The following is a 16142-nucleotide window of genomic DNA, read 5'->3' as shown; positions in this document are numbered from 1 at the left end:
CACCTATGAGCACCTCTAAGAAATTGAGTCTCCGTATCATCTTGAGATTGACGAAGTCATCACAAACACCTTCATAGCCGGTGGGGATATCTCCTCCCACTGAATACACATTGCCAAAAAGCATGAAATAAATTCAGAAAAATGCGAGCACCCAACCATAGGTTGGTAGTCGCCTACTCACCCATTCACCCCCTCCCATCGACATCCTTTACCCTTTATGTTCTCCAATTTGTGTCCAACTTGTGATAGGTTGGTAGGAGGATAGTGGTATCCCCAGTCCACTAGGTTTTCAAATCCTAGACTTAAAAGTGGGCTAATTTTGCCTGACAAACTTCGATGGCAAAATCCTTTCCAAAATTTTGAGTCGTCTTTAAACTCTTTTCTTTGTCTCATTTCGAATGAATTGACTTTTATTCCTTATTCTGATCCAACTCTGTTGTTGAGACAACTGAAAATTGTGTTTACTTGTTCTGAAATCCTTTATCTTTGATTTGTGAAATCCTTGGTTTAGACATTGGTGCTTGCATTCTTTGGATTTATTTCAATCTTTCCGGCCATGTTCATTAAGTGGAAGAAAACGTTTCCCTCGACTACGAAGCGCGTTTGATGACTTTGTCAATCTTAAGATGATGTGCCGGTCATTCTCTCGGAGGTGCTCAATTGGGGGTAGGGTATGTGTGTGTGTGATTATAGCCTAGGAATGGGTGTATATATATGCTCGTGTATGTGAGCGACTTTGACGGTATATATTGTATTAAAAAAAATTGTGTCCACCTTTGACACGACTGGGTGCGCAACGGACACTCTAGCCGTTCGATTTCGAGCTTGATGCGATTCTAGCCGTTTGATTTGGCCTCGAGTGATTCCTGTTCGTCGGATAAAAATCGGGTTCGAAGCAATGAATAGTAATAGTCCATATTCCCCTACTCATTTCTCTCTTTGAATAGTCAATCCAGTTTAAACTCCCAGTCTTCGGCAAAATAAAAATTCACAAGCTTGAGTCATTAGTTGGCGGGTGGCTATTGGAGATACAAAATATAGTCGAGTTTCTAATCCACGTCGTGTAATGTGTCTTGGTGTTTTGTAGGATCAAGCACATGGCCGGCGAAGACGACGGCACCGGACACCTCCTCGATCACAAAGAAGGCAAACGGATGGTCGGCGATGAAATCCACCGGCTGACAGGCCGATTCATCTTCCTCCTCACAGACGGTTACTGCCGCCGCCTCCGTGCCTTCCTCGTTCACCTCGACCACCGCCCTCTGGAAAACGTCCTTGAGCACCAGCCGCTTTATGTCCCCAGAGGTATCCTCGACGTCGGGCGCCATGCCAGTCAGGTCAGCCTTGTCGGCCTTGAACGTGGCCACGAGTCCCATATCCCCAAGCACCCCGGACAGCTTGCCGTAGAAGGAGACCTTGAACTTGGGCAGGCGGAACTCGTCGACATCGACCTCGTATTCCGGCAGGTGGTCGCGCAGGAAGCTCGGGCTGGACGCGATCTTGCCGACGAGGTCCCACAGGCCGTCGCGCGCGTCCGGCAGGAAGACGCACATGGAGTAGCGCGGTAGTGGCGGGGCAGGATCGTCGCCGGACGAGGTGCCGCGTCGCCGCTTCTTGGAGGCGCCGGGGTCCTTGGACCTGTACGGCAGCCGGAGCACCTTGAAGCCGTCGTGCTCGTCGATGTACTGGCTCCGCCCGGTGCGCATCATGGGCGCATCCACGGCGGTCCCGTCCAGGAGGTAGAACCGCTCCACCTTGGTCTTCTTCTTCTTGAATGGCGTCTCCCACTTGCCCTTGAAGTAGATGGCGTTGGCGAGCACCACGGCCGTGTCCTCGCCCACCGACTCAGCGGGGAGGATCGAGTCGATGAGGTTGCCCGTGGCCGCCGCGACCCACTTGTTGATCTCTTCCCTCGACTCGTCCGCCTGCACCGACAGCAATCGATCAATTTCCATTGGATGGATTCATGCGTGCACTATATATATATATATATATATATATATATATATATATATATATAACTGACCTTGTTGCGGAAGTCGACGGCGCGTATCTCGGCCAAGTAGGACGCGGCGACGGCCTCCCTGTAGGCCGGCTCCAGCGGCCGCCCCGCGTCGTGCCACACGCCGGAGGCGAACACGACGCGTGGCCCACCTGATGGCGAGCGGTCGGCGAGCGCGCGCTCCGCCACGAAGCGGCCGTTCGCGGCGAGTTCGTCGCGGGAGCTCGCGCCGAGGACGGCGAGGAGCTCGTCCAGGGTGCTGCCCCGGGCCCCGGCGGCCACCAGGGATAGGGCCGAGTAGATAGTGAGCGGCGAGAAGGCGACGTTGCTGGGGGTTTCCCTGGTGACCGACAACTGGTCGGCGAGGCGGTGGGTGAGCGCCGTCAGGGCGTCGGAGCCGGTGAACCCGCGTGCCATCTTGTCTGGCCCTAGCTAGGTTTGTTTTCTTTGGTGAATCTGATGATCTGATGTCCCGGGTGTGTGCGCTTATATATATATGGAACACTTTATACGTGCGACGATCGGAGTAACCAAACGTATAGATTTGTCTCTCCCACGTTAGTAATACCGATTGGTTCATAGCTCAAAGAGGAAATAGAGGGAAGATCAGATCCTGCAACTCATGGAACAGTGCATACAGCATACGTATCTATGTTCAGATTGCCTCCCATAAACAAGTCCAATATTCTTCTTTTTCTCTATGGCGGGCAAAATATGTCTTAATCTATTCCCCTCCCTCCCTAGGTGTATTTTCGGCACAGTGACCAAGTCACATAATCCTAGACATTTTAGGTTCGTTGATTAGAGGCAAGTAAATTGTTTATGCTAGGGAAAAAAAGATATATATCACACGTTGGGTTTTACATTTCTGAAGTAGAACACGCGCCATGAAAAGATAATTGCGACCAAGTGTTCTAGACTTCAAGTGGGACCAAATGTTCGTTAGGAAGATTATTACTCCCTCAATTCCTTTATATAAGGTGGATTTTTTTAATGAAATTTTAAAATGTAAGATGCATTTCTTCTAATTCCTCGCAGTTTCAGTTTTAGCCCTCTAGAAAAAGAAAAGTATCTCTCGCTTGGTTGCATGTATCTAGAAAAAACGTGTGATACGCAGGTTCAAGAGGGTAGCGGAGACCATGGCATAGTGGACCTAAACCGTCTTCCGTCGTTCAAAGAAGCCTGCATTCTTTGATGTAATCAGAGTAGTTATTGGATGGCGAATCACGTCCAAACCGCTTGGTCCAGACGGGTGCAGGCGGTTTAGGGGCCCATATTGGAGATGCCCTTATGCTCTACACGCTGGCCTCACCTCCCTACATTCATTTGTGGGAGTTCAATTTTAGAAAGAATGTGCTTATGTGGAGTACATGATCAAGGATGATCGTTTGAATGCTCCTGATATTGCAGATGAAGCTCAAGAGCTTGCCATCAAAGACTTTTTTTCTTCCACGAAAAGAAAGAGGGCCCTTTGGCTAGGGTTTCCCGTGCCTCTCGCCGATGCCGCCACCGGTTTACCTTGTCCCCTGTGGTCTTAGGGCCATGGATGCGTGGTGGACCCCGGCCTTTGCTGGCGGGAGGACTTCAGTTTTTCATGCTCTTTTGAGTTTTGTTAAGGTTCGTGTCCTGCTCAGAGAGGCAAGGCAGCGGCGGCTCTTTGAAGATGGAATAAGGTTCTCCGCGACCTGTCTCTGTCACGGTGGTGTTTCTAGCATCGTCAGAGGGCGTGTGAAGGTTTTTCTCCAGCGGATTTTCACGGGATTCGATCGGTGTTTGTCTTCGGTGGATCCATGTGGATCTTGTCTTCGTTCGTCTGTGTTCGTGTGTTTACAGATTGAATCCTTCCGGTCTACGCTTCTCTTCATCGGCGGCGGTTGCTGTTCTGACGCGCAGGTCCTATGGGGCCTTAGCACGACGACTTGCCCGACTCCGATGAGGGAGTCTTTGGCTCACTCCAATGCTAGTAGTCGTCGCTAGGTGGTCTACGGACCTAGAAGAAATTCTCTATACTACCTTGACAGTTGATGAATAGATTGAAATTTATTCTCGACAAAAGAGGTTGATGAAGAAATATGAAGCTGGAAAGACTCTAGGGACAATCGTGCAAATTTTATTTCTTGTTTGGGTCTTTAGTATATTCATTTTTGTCACTTGAGGTGTTTGTGATACTAGGAAACATGCCCGTGCGTTGCAACGGGAGAAAACAGCCCTCACACATCTTACCCACTAAGCATGGCTAAAGACCTCACCCTCATGCCCATAACATAATAAACATGACTAATACCTCATCCTCAGGTCCACTCCTCCATTTCAATATAACACCAGACACATGTTTCCGCTTGTCGTCTTTGCCGTCCTCGTCACCGGTGGTCGCAGCACCAGTTGTCACTAACCAAGGTTGGCAAGGTCCAATAGCTGGATTGTTGAGCCGCCTTCGTGTCCGACGAAGATCAAGAGTGTTGAACGCAGTTTTTTTATCATCTGGCTAATATAATAGGGAAAAGCACTGCACACAATATATGTCTGTGTCATCATGTAAATTGAGTAGTTTGTGTCTTATAGGCCATGCATGAAACCTTGATTGGACTTCATGCATTTTGACGGGAGTCACTGGGCAGAGTGAGACTGGTTGTACGTGAAGATGCGTCAGAGAAAAAGATTCCTTCCATATCCCTAGTTTAGTAAAGTGAAGTAAAACAAAGCATCATGTGGGCATATTTAAAAAACTCGCCAAGTTTTATTAATATAGGTATAGATTAAAACAATTTAGCTATAGTACCTCCCAGTTTAAAAAAACATGTTTATAAAAATGTTTGCCTGTTCAAATTTAATGTTCAAAAAATATTTTTGTTTTTAAAATATTTGCAAATTTGAGAAATAATGACAACAATACCTCCTACTTTTAAAAAATTGTTTGTGTTTTAAAAAATACTCAGGTTTAAAAAAAAGACAAATAGTGTTCTTTAAAAAAATGTTTGCCTTTAAATTTTTTATTAACAACTTTGCAAAAATTTCGCGTTCTAAAATTTATTCACTTAAAAAAATATTCCTCTCAGTATCTGGCGCGACTGTGTACTTAATTTTAAATTTTGTGATGCTAATTAAACACCTAGTCTTGTTTAGTTTAATGGTTAGCATTTGAGTGCTCTGCCGTGAGTGGCTGGGTTCGAATCCTTCCGTGGCAGTATTATTATTCCCCAGAAATTCTTTTACTGGCATGTGCCGTTTGTACACCAATGGGCCGGCCCATTGAGGCCCCGTGCGTCCTGTAATTTGTTTTTTACAAAAACTCTGGCGTTCGCACGCCCACCTCATGCCCCGCCGATTCCCCGCGTAGCCGCCCCGCGCCCGGACACAGGCGCCGCCCCGCCTGCTACACCGCTCCCCATCGCAGTCGCCACCCCTAGACGCCCTTGCCTGCGCGCTCCTGGCCTCCCTCCCCGCTCCCCCCATGGCAGACCATAAGCGCGCACGAGGGGCGACATCAACTTCACTCACTAGTGTGTTATCTTCTCCATCGTCCTTCATTCCCATTGACTGGAAGCAATCTTGTCGATTTCATTTATTTGATTTTGATTGTTCGTCGCCACTCTGTTCTAGATGAAATAACCTCCGCTGCCCGTGGCTCCCTGACTCTCTGATGGCAAGAACTGGAACTTGTGGCACTCATACAAGTCAACAGCCTGCACTTTAATGCTGCACAAAAGGGTTGTACTCGATTAGTCATTTCGTCAGATTTTAATGTGAGTCCTTACTGACAAATGCTTGCTAGATTGATCAGTGCTCCACTGGTCCTTTCTCTGCAGCTTCCTTTTGGGTGTATTTTCTAGGCACATAGTATAATACATGATACATAAGGGCAACATGAATAGAGTGAAATACTAAAATTCACTATTTGTAATGGATATGTCGTCTCCTTGAACAAATACGAGCAGCCGGTAGTATTTGTTCATCGCCATATTTTGCATATAGGGGTAGTAAATAAATGTCTTCATACGGAATTATACATCAAAGGTATGCTACAGTACTAGAGATATATTTATTTTCCCATTTTTTGATAACCGTCGCAAAGGATGGACACATATACAACAAGTATGTTATTTCACCTATTGAGCACTCATAATTGAACCCATACAACAAGTATTTGTAGTTCTTTTCTACGAGTTGAGTTTTTGCATAGTGATTTTGTATTAACTATAGATTCCCCTCAGCCACTAGAAGGTCCTAATTGCAATTCTGAGCACTCCTGGTTGTACGCATACAACAATTCTTATAGTTCTTTCATAACAGTTGAGTATTTCCATATAGATTATGTACTTATAGAGATTGCCATCAGCCAGTAAAATGTCCATTTTTTGGATCACCTCATTTTTGCAACTCTGATCTATCTATAATATTTTTCGAGTTATCAATATTGTATCCATGACATGGGGAATATTCGTTGAATTAAATCTGAGTCTACACGTGATATTGTTATCTCTGTTTATCCCATTTGTTGAGCAATGGTACTATTTTTTAAGGCTGCTTGTTGAGCAATTCCATGTTAGATCCCGTGTTCACACTGAACATTGTATTCATACGCGTCCTTGTATTAAATTTTATATTGCTCTGGTTGATGCAAGCCTTCTTGTTACCTGAATGTTGTTTATTCTGCAATACTTGTCTTACGTACAATCCAAGCTTCGACTCAAAGTCAAAAGTTGTTGGCTGTGTCAACCCCTCCCCTGTTGTTCATGTAGTCTTAGATTTGGATTTAGAATCTCTTTTTATTCTGCAACCAAAGTGTTAATAAAGTATACTGATTAGCATCTGCAGTCTTTCGATTAGCACCTGCAATCTTTTGCAGGTTTTCATTTTATGTCTGACTTGTTTTCATATTCACTCACTCCCGAACCAATGAAAGTTGATAATATTTTAAAATTAGTTTTTTCCTATCAAGCAGTTGTAGAATCCAAGGTTCAAGCTATCTGTTTTGAACAATCACACAATGATTGTACAAGAAATTTGGAGATACATATACAATAGCTAGCTATTGACAAGCCTGATTTTATGTTTTTTCTCGAGGGTCTTAATATCAATCAAATATTTTGATTTTTAGCTGAATGATGGAACAATGGAGAGTGCTTCTTAATCTCGAACTAGGCCACTGAAAGCTTATTCACATAGATAGTTTTATGTCTCCTTAGAATTTAGTCCACATTTATGACTATGACTTTATATGCTCTGCTAATTCTGTAACGACATGTTAGATTTTTGCTACATGTGTGAGGTGCTATGTTTCATAATGACATGTCTTCTAGGCGTCAGGGAACGATTTGCTGCGACTACAACTCACATGAAATATATTTGTTTACAGCTCAGCATTCCTTCTTTTCTGTTGAGTTTTGTCGATATAGCAATGAACATGCAATGGTCTATATTTATATTACTTCCGAAGTTGCATGTGCACTATTGCTGGATTAGACTGTTAGTATACGAATCTATTTGTATATGAGAAAAGAAAGCATTGCCTTTAAAAACTAACTTATGTGTATGGTTTATCTTAGTTGTTGGTCTGCCATTTGAGGGCGTGAGCACGTGAACATTTTCAATGTACATATGATTTCTACTTTCTTGATCAATAATAACAGATATGCCAATGAAAGTAAGGTCTTTTTACTGTCAAATGGGAGGTTTGGAGTATGATATTTGGTCTACTCACATGGCATTGGCCCTGCTTGATCAACACATGATTCTTGTTGACTTCTTACATAACCTGATGCACCATCCACATGCACCTGCACCTGGTCTTGATTTCATATATGTTACTGGTAATAAGACACTCCATTTTTTCTTTGCCACATTTCTATCCATGTTAAATCTGTGGTCATTTCAGTGTTTTTTTTATTCTTGGTTCTGGAGCAAATTATGCTTCCGCTAAATGCAGTTACAGCAGGTTAAACGACTAAATACAGTTACACAATAAAGTTTGAGGAAGATGGCTTTCATGATCACATTTATTTCCTCCTTATTGTTTAATACATTCAGAAGTTATGCTTGACAAGAAAACTTATTTCTCAGACTAAACCATATATGTTAATACATTGATTTATGCTACAACAACGTAATTTTGGAATGTATAGCTCCTAAGTGCCGAATACATGAGATTGAATTTGGTTATCCAGAACATGATTTGGTCTTATTGATAGCAAGGTGAACCTTTAGAAAATTGTTTTAATTCATTTGTCTTCTCTTAGTGGACCTGGAATCTTTCTGTGGCCTTTTTTCCTGGGGCTGCATTATTTCATTTAATCCTTTTTTGCCTGAGCTCAAGGATCTAATGAGAAACTGTTGGTTCACAATCAACCCTTGGAAGAGTCAACATCTAGATCGACCAATTTTACAGCAAGGTTGTCATTAAATTCTTTTGAGGCCCCTATAGAAGTGAAGGTATTTCATGTAATTATAATTGTGCTTACTATTTATTAGGTGACTTGAATTTTCAGCTGCGTCAGTCGACATGTGCCTGAGAAGTAGGTGAGACGGCACCAAGGCTCAGGTGGAGGCGACACTACCTGTTGCATGGACGTAGGCAGGGACGACACAACTTGTTGTGGCGTCGACGGCGGAGGACATGCAACGGGTTATGGGGTTTGGGTAGAGGTGGGTTAGAGGGATGACCGGCAACAGCAGTGGTAGCTCGGGCAGACCAGGGCGGCAAGGCTGCAACGTGGGCGGTCGTGTGTGGTGGCGTATGCCTGGAGGAAGAAGAAGGCTATAGGTCCGTTGGATGCATATATGGAATGGTGGAGGGAAAACCGACTGAGGAGAAACCTTTTCGAGCCTGAAATAGTCGCTCTCAATTGTAACTGTAGAAGCTTGGCACGGTTTTGAAGGATCAGAGTTGCTTGTGTGTTGTATGACTGAATTTTTTCTTGCAAATTTAAGTCATTTGTTTGCTTTATATGTTGAAGACTTTTGTTCTACACGTCTTCCTATGGGTTTTGAAGAAATAGAGTTGCGTCGTACGACATGGTGAAAAGAGAAGATGCACATGATGAGATAGAAATGAACTATGTGTTTTTATCTGTAAGTAGCTACGTAGGTTAAGTGTCACTACATGGACAGGATCATCACATTGCTATGATTAATTGGTCAACACGTGCGTTGCACGTGCACATTTACTAGTCGGGAAAACGCCCGCACGAGGAAACGCCTGCGACGTACGAACGAAGCCTGGGACGTACGAAAATTATGTGGGTCCCACCATGAACGAAAAAAGCTGAAGAAACAATCCTTCCTTTAATATTAGGTAAAGGTAAAGATAAAGATAAAAAATAAAGATAAAGATAAAGATAAAGATGTTGAAATGCCCGCAACTGTTTATTTAATTTAATTTAAAAAGAAAATGAGGACGTACGCCCCTCGACACAGTGCACCGGATTCCTGCAACACTAGCCAGTAGCCATTATATCAGCCTTATTAAAAAATGAAAAAATATAAATAAAACGAGAAGGTGCTTTCCGCATTTCGCCACCGTCCCGCCACCTGTCTGCCACGCGCCCGCAGGGCCCACCTCGGCCCTCTCACACGTGGGCCCACCGCTCAGGAGCTTCTCCTTCCTCCAAGTCCGGCCCCCCAACACCCAGAAACCCGAAGCCCGCAGCCATGGCCATGGAGCGACCTGTGCGGCTGGTGCTGGATGCGTCCCTCCTCCTCGATCCCGTCGGTGCAGGGGCGCAGGAGGCTGCGCCGGTGCCCACGCTGCGTCCCGGGGCGGAGGCGCTGCTGCGGCGGCTGCGCCACTCCAATCTGGGCGTGGTACGAGCCCGGCTCTTCCCCGCGTGCGCTCTGAGTATAATTCTTAGGAAATAGTAGTACCTTGTAGTCAACTGATTGCATCTTCTTGCTCCTTTTGTTTCAGGCAATTTGCCATCCGGAGGAAATGCCAACTACTGTGGTATATCTGTCTCCCCCCTTCTGAACCTTTTTTTCCTCCAAGTTACTGTGTTTGATTCATCTCAGTTACACTTGTACTGTTTATGATTCGTGATGGGGGCTATACAGAGCAGAGTATACTTAAAATAGAAGTGTGTGCATGATCACTTCAGACGAACCGGAATATATCCAGCTAGATTTATTTCCAGATGCTCCCTTGCACTGATCACTCTTGATATCTGTCAAAGTTTTCTTTTGCTAAATCCCGCCGTGCGGTTAAAACTTGCAATACTTGTGGCCAAGCCTTTTATAACCCTCAGTTTACTGCGCTAATATCCGTACCCCTCCCCTATGGAATGAAAAAACTGCTAGCGCAGGCTTGCGGCATTACATTCCCATTCTTCTGAAGGCATTGTTTTGTGAATGCTTTACATCATTCCGTAAGGTAGTAGACGTATACGCTTACACGGGGCTTCTCTGTTGCTTTTATCAGTCAGGCTTTCTTGAAATGACAGCAGACTTGAACTCCTTTGGGTATATACCACTACCTGCTCCAACTGGGAATCACTTACTAAATGAATTGATGCTAGAGTGGAGCAGAACAAGTTCTTGTTTTTATGTTACTTCAAGAGTTGATGAAGATCTATTTTCTGAACTTCAGAGCCATAACTGGAAGGTTATTGCTGTAGGTAAGCATAAATCAGGATGAAATGTTAATTGTCCTTCTCATGCTGTTTCCAACTAGCTGTTTGGCGTTAGGACTTCATCCATGATATATCTGCTGTGTAGCCCATGCTGTTTTACATATTGGAAGGAGGTGCTAATATTATCTTTGATATTCTTATGATCCAGATAGTGAATGTGGAACAAAAGATTCTGGAGTTGTAAATATTGGCAAGCTTCAAGAGCTGCTTATCACTTTGGCTACTTTAATTAAAAAGGTTAAATTGTCATTCATGTCTACTTGGTCATATTTCTTGTGATGTGGTGCACTAAATTCGAAATTATGTTTTCTTTCATCCAGGAAATAGCTAGCTCATCTATTTTGATGGTTGGCTATGCAATGAAACCATCCCGTGAGGAAGACTTTGCCAAGGCAAGTTTTCTATAGTGTGTTAGTAAGTACATAGTATTTGATCTCTGCTGGAACATCATTATTCCTATGTTGCTTGCAGAGAGGAGCATTTCCCCTTTATCCAAGTCAAAATGGACTTATCTTTGTCCCACTCTCATTTGAACTTCCTTTAGCCTCTCAACTTCAAGAAGTTGACATAATCCTCCACAAAATGACGGATGAGATCATTAGCATTGATCCAAATTGCTCCATCAGTTTTCCCAGGGGAATTTCATTTTCTGCAGGAATGTCTGAAGTTATAAGGTACAATGGATTACAGAAGTAATTTAGTGGATTTACACTTTCGTATCTTCTAGCAACAAATATCAACCATCTGATAACTTGCTTTATATAATTTGTAACAGGTCGATATGCTGAAGTATTATACTCACTGTTTTCACTATCACCCTCTTTGTAAGCAGGTTTATGGAAGAATATCCTGATTTCTGCATCATTGATCCATTCAAACATATTTCCCCGTTGCTGGATCGTCTGCAAATCCAAGAAATTCTAGTTAAATTGCAAGAACTTGGCTCTGAAGGAAGGCCCAAACTCCGAGCACCACATTCTTTGAAGGTCTTTTTATTTGAATTACACTTATGCAGAAGTATGACTTCATGGCTTTTGTACTGTATGTTACTGATATCTACCATCATTAAACACTCCTGTCTTCATGCATTTCTGAAGAGCATTTATGTGCAGTGCATGTTGCATTGTTTTACTATCTACAATCGACTTTGTCTTGACTATTGAGTTCTCTTGCTATTTTCCAATGCAGGTCATAAACTTCAGTGGCAGTGAATTACAGAAGCAACTAGCCGAAGCTAATTTATCATTTCCACTCATCGTGAAGCCACAAGTAGCATGTGGAGTTGCTGATGCGCACAATATGGTAGCTTATTGTCTTTGTATTTAGTTCTACATCAACTGAATGTTCGGGTATTGCATTTATTTCCAATCATATCCTTTTGTCACCATTCCTATGAAGATGGTTATGCTGACTTATTGTGCTGCTTGATCCCTTTTCAGTTCGGAGTTTTATTTGCTTTCTTTTGAGTTATGCATCTAATGAAAAATTGTTGTCTGCAGGCATTAGTTTTCCAAATTGAAGAGTTTAGCAACCTTAGTGTGCCTCTTCCAGCTATTCTACAGGTACAATTTTCTGCCTTTTCCTCTCTGATAGCAGGTGTCTTGGAAGGAAATGGGCATATTTGATATACTCTTAATATATTATATGTTTAGACGATTAATCACATCTTGCGTGTTTTCCTTCAATTTTGACCCTCTTGAGGCATTCCATGTTGAGTCTTGAGGCACTCTGCAGATCTGTACCTGTGAACTACAGTTTGCGACGATTCATCTTCAGAAACAACCGGGAGATTCTGATGTGTAGGTTTTATTTATGTGATGTAGGAATACATCGATCACGGGTCCAAGATATACAAGTTTTATGTAATTGGAGACAAGGTTTTTCATGCTGTAAAAACTTCAATGCCCAATGCAAATTTGCTAAAATCGTCATCGGGGGATGAACCTCTTACGTTTAATAGGTAAAGTTTGGAAGTACTCATTTGGGAATATATATTTTAGGCATGGTGTTGGATGTGTTTTCATTCATCTGCTAAAGTGTACTTCCCGTACCAAATTATTTGAATTTGCTTCACAGTTTGAAGACTCTTCCAGTGGCTACCAAGGAGCAGCTGCTGCTGAACAGGGCACAGGATAACAAATCTCTGAACATCGGTGTGGTGGAAGAGGCTGCAAAATTGTTAAAGGAATCACTTGGACTAACAATTTTTGGATTTGATGTTGTTGTAAGTATTTCTTCTCGTATAGTTTTTGCTATTAGTAGTCAAGTACAGCTACAAACAGAGTAACTTCTTCCCACTGGAAGTCTGAAACACTTCAAGTCACCATTATCTTTTTACTGTTGTGCATTCTACTTCGGAATTTTCAAAAATAGCCTTTGCATACACAGGTTCAGGAGGGTACCGGAGACCACGTCATAGTGGACCTAAACTATCTTCCGTCGTTCAAAGAAGTTCCTGACTCCGAGGCGATGCCTGCGTTCTGGGATGCAATCAGGCAGTCACATGAGTCGAAGAAAGGGAAGGTGCAAACTTAGTCAATGGCTTCGAGAAAAACCATATACAATAATGGCGACCACATCCACACCATTCGGTGGAGATCACCACTACTGGGTGTTGAATCAACAATCTGTCTAGAAGCAGCTGCTTGTCGCCTAGAATCGTAGAGTACTTCGAAACTTTGCAGGCAGAGATGTGTACTAACACTAATAATCCGGGAGCCATGACGCTCAACTGTGGGGTTAAAACTGGCTTCCGTACAAGTGTATAACCATGCTAACCTCCTCTTTTTTTGCTCTGTGTTGTATGATTTACATGTGAATGTGAGTGGCCCTGTAGACACTGTACTGCAATGTGAGTAACGTGATATGCTTGTTTCTGCTCTGCATAGACCAGCAGCCTGCTTCTCTATGTATCTACTCTGTTCTTTGTATCTCTAATTATATCATGTAAAAGCCTGTTTTTTCGTCGTCTTGCTGTGGATTTATCCCCGGCCTCGGCCGACTATGGGCATGGTTTTTATATGGGGGCACACTGAAAGCAATTACAGTTGGCCTTTATGAAGGGGCCAAAACTGAACAAATTTGTGCCATGTGGAGCCCAAGGAGAAAGAAACGGTAGTGCCCAATGTAATAATACTTCCCATTGGGCTGCATCTTGATGTCCCTTTCACCAACATATTTGTTGCATTTGTGCAGATCGCGTGGAGCCCCAGGGAAACTTTCAGGATTGCCGGCACAGTTTTGGCCTTTTATTATTCAGGTAAGCCTCCGTCACTGTATGCAATATATGCATGTATGTTACCTGCTCTCCCCGTGTCTCGGCACCTTTAGTTTGGCCGTTTACTCTGCTCCCTGCGTTGAGCACCTGAAGAATGGATCACATGAAGAGATTCTCCGGCATGGTGAGGGGCACACCCGCGTCAGCTCCGGCACGGAAGGACGAAGACGAGAGCCTGGTTCTCTTTGGGGAACTGTACAGGCATGATCAGGAGAAGGAGGTGAACCTCCTTGACCCAATGTACTCCGTGGAGTTTGAAGCCATCCAAGGTCAGGTGTTGTCTCTTATATTTTCACTTCTTTACGTGTTCATTTTGTCGCCGAGATGCAATTATCCCCCCCTGCTATCGCCGTCCGGGGCTAAGATGATGAGATTTTGAGTCACTGGTATCAGTAAACTGTTGGGAAGATCTAGGGAAGTTGATACACATCTTTCCTTGGAAGATGGATAATCTGACTAGAACGCTTTGGTTGTCTGAATATAGGTGACCGCCGCATGTTCAAACTTGCCTCGGGGAAGCGAGATTACCTACTCACAGATGGCGAAAAGAACGATTACGATTGGTAAAGATGGAATTTGCTTGCAGTGAAAACATGTTGACCTATTCTCTCACTGCGTATTTTGAAACGGGGCGGTTCATTTGATTTCAGGCTCAAGACTCCTCCGCCCACCCCGCTGTTCGCTTCCCTTGAGATGGAAGCTGATTCCGCCCAAATGGTTTTCCAGAGGGAGCTGCCTATCCTTCAACCGGTTAAAACTTCAAGGGTATGATGGCTATTGAGTCTTCACAGTAATAACAACACTTTTCACTGTACATACCTTCACATAGAAGACATGCTGCTCTCCAGTCCGTTGTAGAAAAAAAATCGCTATACATATCGAAGTAATTACCATTCACCAAGTCGAAATACAGCATCAGGATTGTAGAACATTTAAAGACAAAACCCTCTTCTCATACTACACAGGCAACCGTGAAAGTTATCGGCAATCGAAACAAGAGAAGCTTTTGTATGCAATTTATTCATTTTTTCTGTTGATCTTACTGTTTGACATTGTAAAATTTCAACAGTTCTCAGGAAAGTTCGAGGCACCCAGCAGCACATCAACGAAGTCCGAATCTCCTACAACATCCAGCTCCTCAAAGTCTGCCACTCCAACGACGAGACCCAACTCTTCGTCAGACAAAAGCCTCACCGCCAGAGGATCCCCTGCCTTCTGCAACCAAGAGTCCCCATCTTACAAAATAGACAAGAGATCAAGCTACACACCTCTGGGAAACAGGCTGCAGAATGCAGTGGCAGCTCCTACGGCAGACACCAAGGCAGCTAAGAAAACCTCGTCAGACAAGAAGGCTGTAGCCCCAGGCAGCACAAAGGCAGCCAAGAACATTGCGGACAAACCCGCGACGAAGAACGTCACGGTGGCTGCCCCAAGAGCTCGGACCAAGGATCCTTCGGTTGGTGCAAAGGATCCGAAGGTCAATGCTGGCAATGGTGGCGCCACAAGAAGAGTGTCGGTTGGTGCAAAGGATCTGAAGGTCGATGCTGGCAATGGAGGCGCCACAAGAAGAGGATCGGTTGGTGCAAAGGACCTGATGGTCGATGCCGGCAATGGCAGCGCTGCAAGAAGAGTGCCACGTCAACCGGCTGCAGCAACAGGCATCGGCAAAGACCCCTCTTCAGTGCCGGCAACGGCAAGAGGAAGGAACAGAGGTGGCCACGAGCCGGCTACTGGTAACGGTGTCGATGCCGCTGACGGGGCTGCGGTGAAGGGGAGGAGGAGAGCAGGCGGGGAGAAGGAGCAGCAGAGGCAGCAAAGGGTTGGAAGCCATGGAAAGAAGCTAGTCGGGTAGCTTCCCCGGCCGGCATTCAGCACCCTGGCCTGAATTTTCAGGAAGGAGATGGCAACATTCGGTTCAGAAAAGAACTTTCAGTTGCCTAAATTTATGCAAAGTACTTTTGATTGGAAGATTGTTCATATTTTGCAGTAGAGATTTTCACCATGTAGCTGAATGGACAGTCTACACGCTGAGTAGCAGAACCGTCTTGTAATACAAGTCGCTCAAGCAGTGAAACCGTTGTTGCATTCAGTAAAAGAAATGCATTTCTATGAAGAAAATTGCGGGTTCATTTCTATGAAATTTCAAGTTTGCCGAAACAACTCGTCACGCATACAAGTACAAAACCCACAGAGCTACCATAGCCGCGATTAGCCTATTAATGTTCAGCACCAGTCTACACTA

General features: G+C 44.1%; 3 protein-coding genes across 3 annotated transcripts; 2 read left to right on the top strand and 1 right to left on the bottom strand.

Annotated features, from left to right (window-relative positions):
• Positions 1-899: 899 nt before the first annotated feature.
• Positions 900-2447, bottom strand: LOC123116580 (putative serpin-Z5). Its single transcript, XM_044537519.1, has 2 exons — positions 2027-2447; positions 900-1925 (listed from the first exon to the last, which is right to left on the bottom strand). The coding sequence occupies exons 1-2, from the start codon at positions 2417-2419 to the stop codon at positions 1050-1052; spliced, it is 1269 nt and encodes a 422-aa protein (XP_044393454.1). The 5' UTR covers positions 2420-2447; the 3' UTR covers positions 900-1049.
• A 7052-nt stretch (positions 2448-9499) lies between these two features.
• Positions 9500-13506, top strand: LOC123112736 (inositol-tetrakisphosphate 1-kinase 6-like). Its single transcript, NM_001422829.1, has 12 exons — positions 9500-9802; positions 9906-9941; positions 10413-10608; positions 10772-10860; positions 10944-11015; positions 11095-11297; positions 11456-11609; positions 11812-11925; positions 12123-12185; positions 12447-12583; positions 12700-12847; positions 13012-13506. Exons 1-12 carry the CDS (start codon positions 9650-9652, stop codon positions 13156-13158), a joined length of 1512 nt encoding a protein of 503 aa, NP_001409758.1. The 5' UTR covers positions 9500-9649; the 3' UTR covers positions 13159-13506.
• Positions 13507-13677: 171 nt separating this feature from the next.
• Positions 13678-15940, top strand: LOC130685180 (uncharacterized). The gene is made up of 5 exons (NM_001422828.1): positions 13678-13898; positions 13994-14169; positions 14385-14463; positions 14551-14665; positions 14970-15940. Exons 2-5 carry the CDS (start codon positions 13995-13997, stop codon positions 15750-15752), a joined length of 1152 nt encoding a protein of 383 aa, NP_001409757.1. The 5' UTR covers positions 13678-13898; position 13994; the 3' UTR covers positions 15753-15940.
• The last annotated feature ends 202 nt before the right edge of the window (positions 15941-16142 follow it).

The sequence above is a fragment of the Triticum aestivum genome, chromosome 5B, assembly GCF_018294505.1.
Source record: "Triticum aestivum cultivar Chinese Spring chromosome 5B, IWGSC CS RefSeq v2.1, whole genome shotgun sequence".
Taxonomy (NCBI): domain Eukaryota; kingdom Viridiplantae; phylum Streptophyta; class Magnoliopsida; order Poales; family Poaceae; genus Triticum; species Triticum aestivum.
Note: the sequence above shows the minus strand (reverse complement) of the source record. Positions and strands in the feature narration are given on the sequence as shown.

Coding starts and splice junctions, on each gene's coding strand:
- LOC130685180 (NM_001422828.1), top strand. CDS start 13,995: ATGGATCACATGAAGAGATTCTCCGGCATGGTGAGGGGCACACCCGCG. Junction 14,464..14,550: donor GAAAAGAACGATTACGATTG/GTAAAGATGGAA, acceptor ATTTGATTTCAG/GCTCAAGACTCCTCCGCCCA. Junction 14,666..14,969: donor AACCGGTTAAAACTTCAAGG/GTATGATGGCTA, acceptor AAATTTCAACAG/TTCTCAGGAAAGTTCGAGGC.
- LOC123116580 (XM_044537519.1), bottom strand. CDS start 2,419: ATGGCACGCGGGTTCACCGGCTCCGACGCCCTGACGGCGCTCACCCAC. Junction 1,926..2,026: donor CCGTCGACTTCCGCAACAAG/GTCAGTTATATA, acceptor CTGTCGGTGCAG/GCGGACGAGTCGAGGGAAGA.
- LOC123112736 (NM_001422829.1), top strand. CDS start 9,650: ATGGCCATGGAGCGACCTGTGCGGCTGGTGCTGGATGCGTCCCTCCTC. Junction 11,610..11,811: donor GAGCACCACATTCTTTGAAG/GTCTTTTTATTT, acceptor TTTCCAATGCAG/GTCATAAACTTCAGTGGCAG. Junction 11,926..12,122: donor TTGCTGATGCGCACAATATG/GTAGCTTATTGT, acceptor TGTTGTCTGCAG/GCATTAGTTTTCCAAATTGA.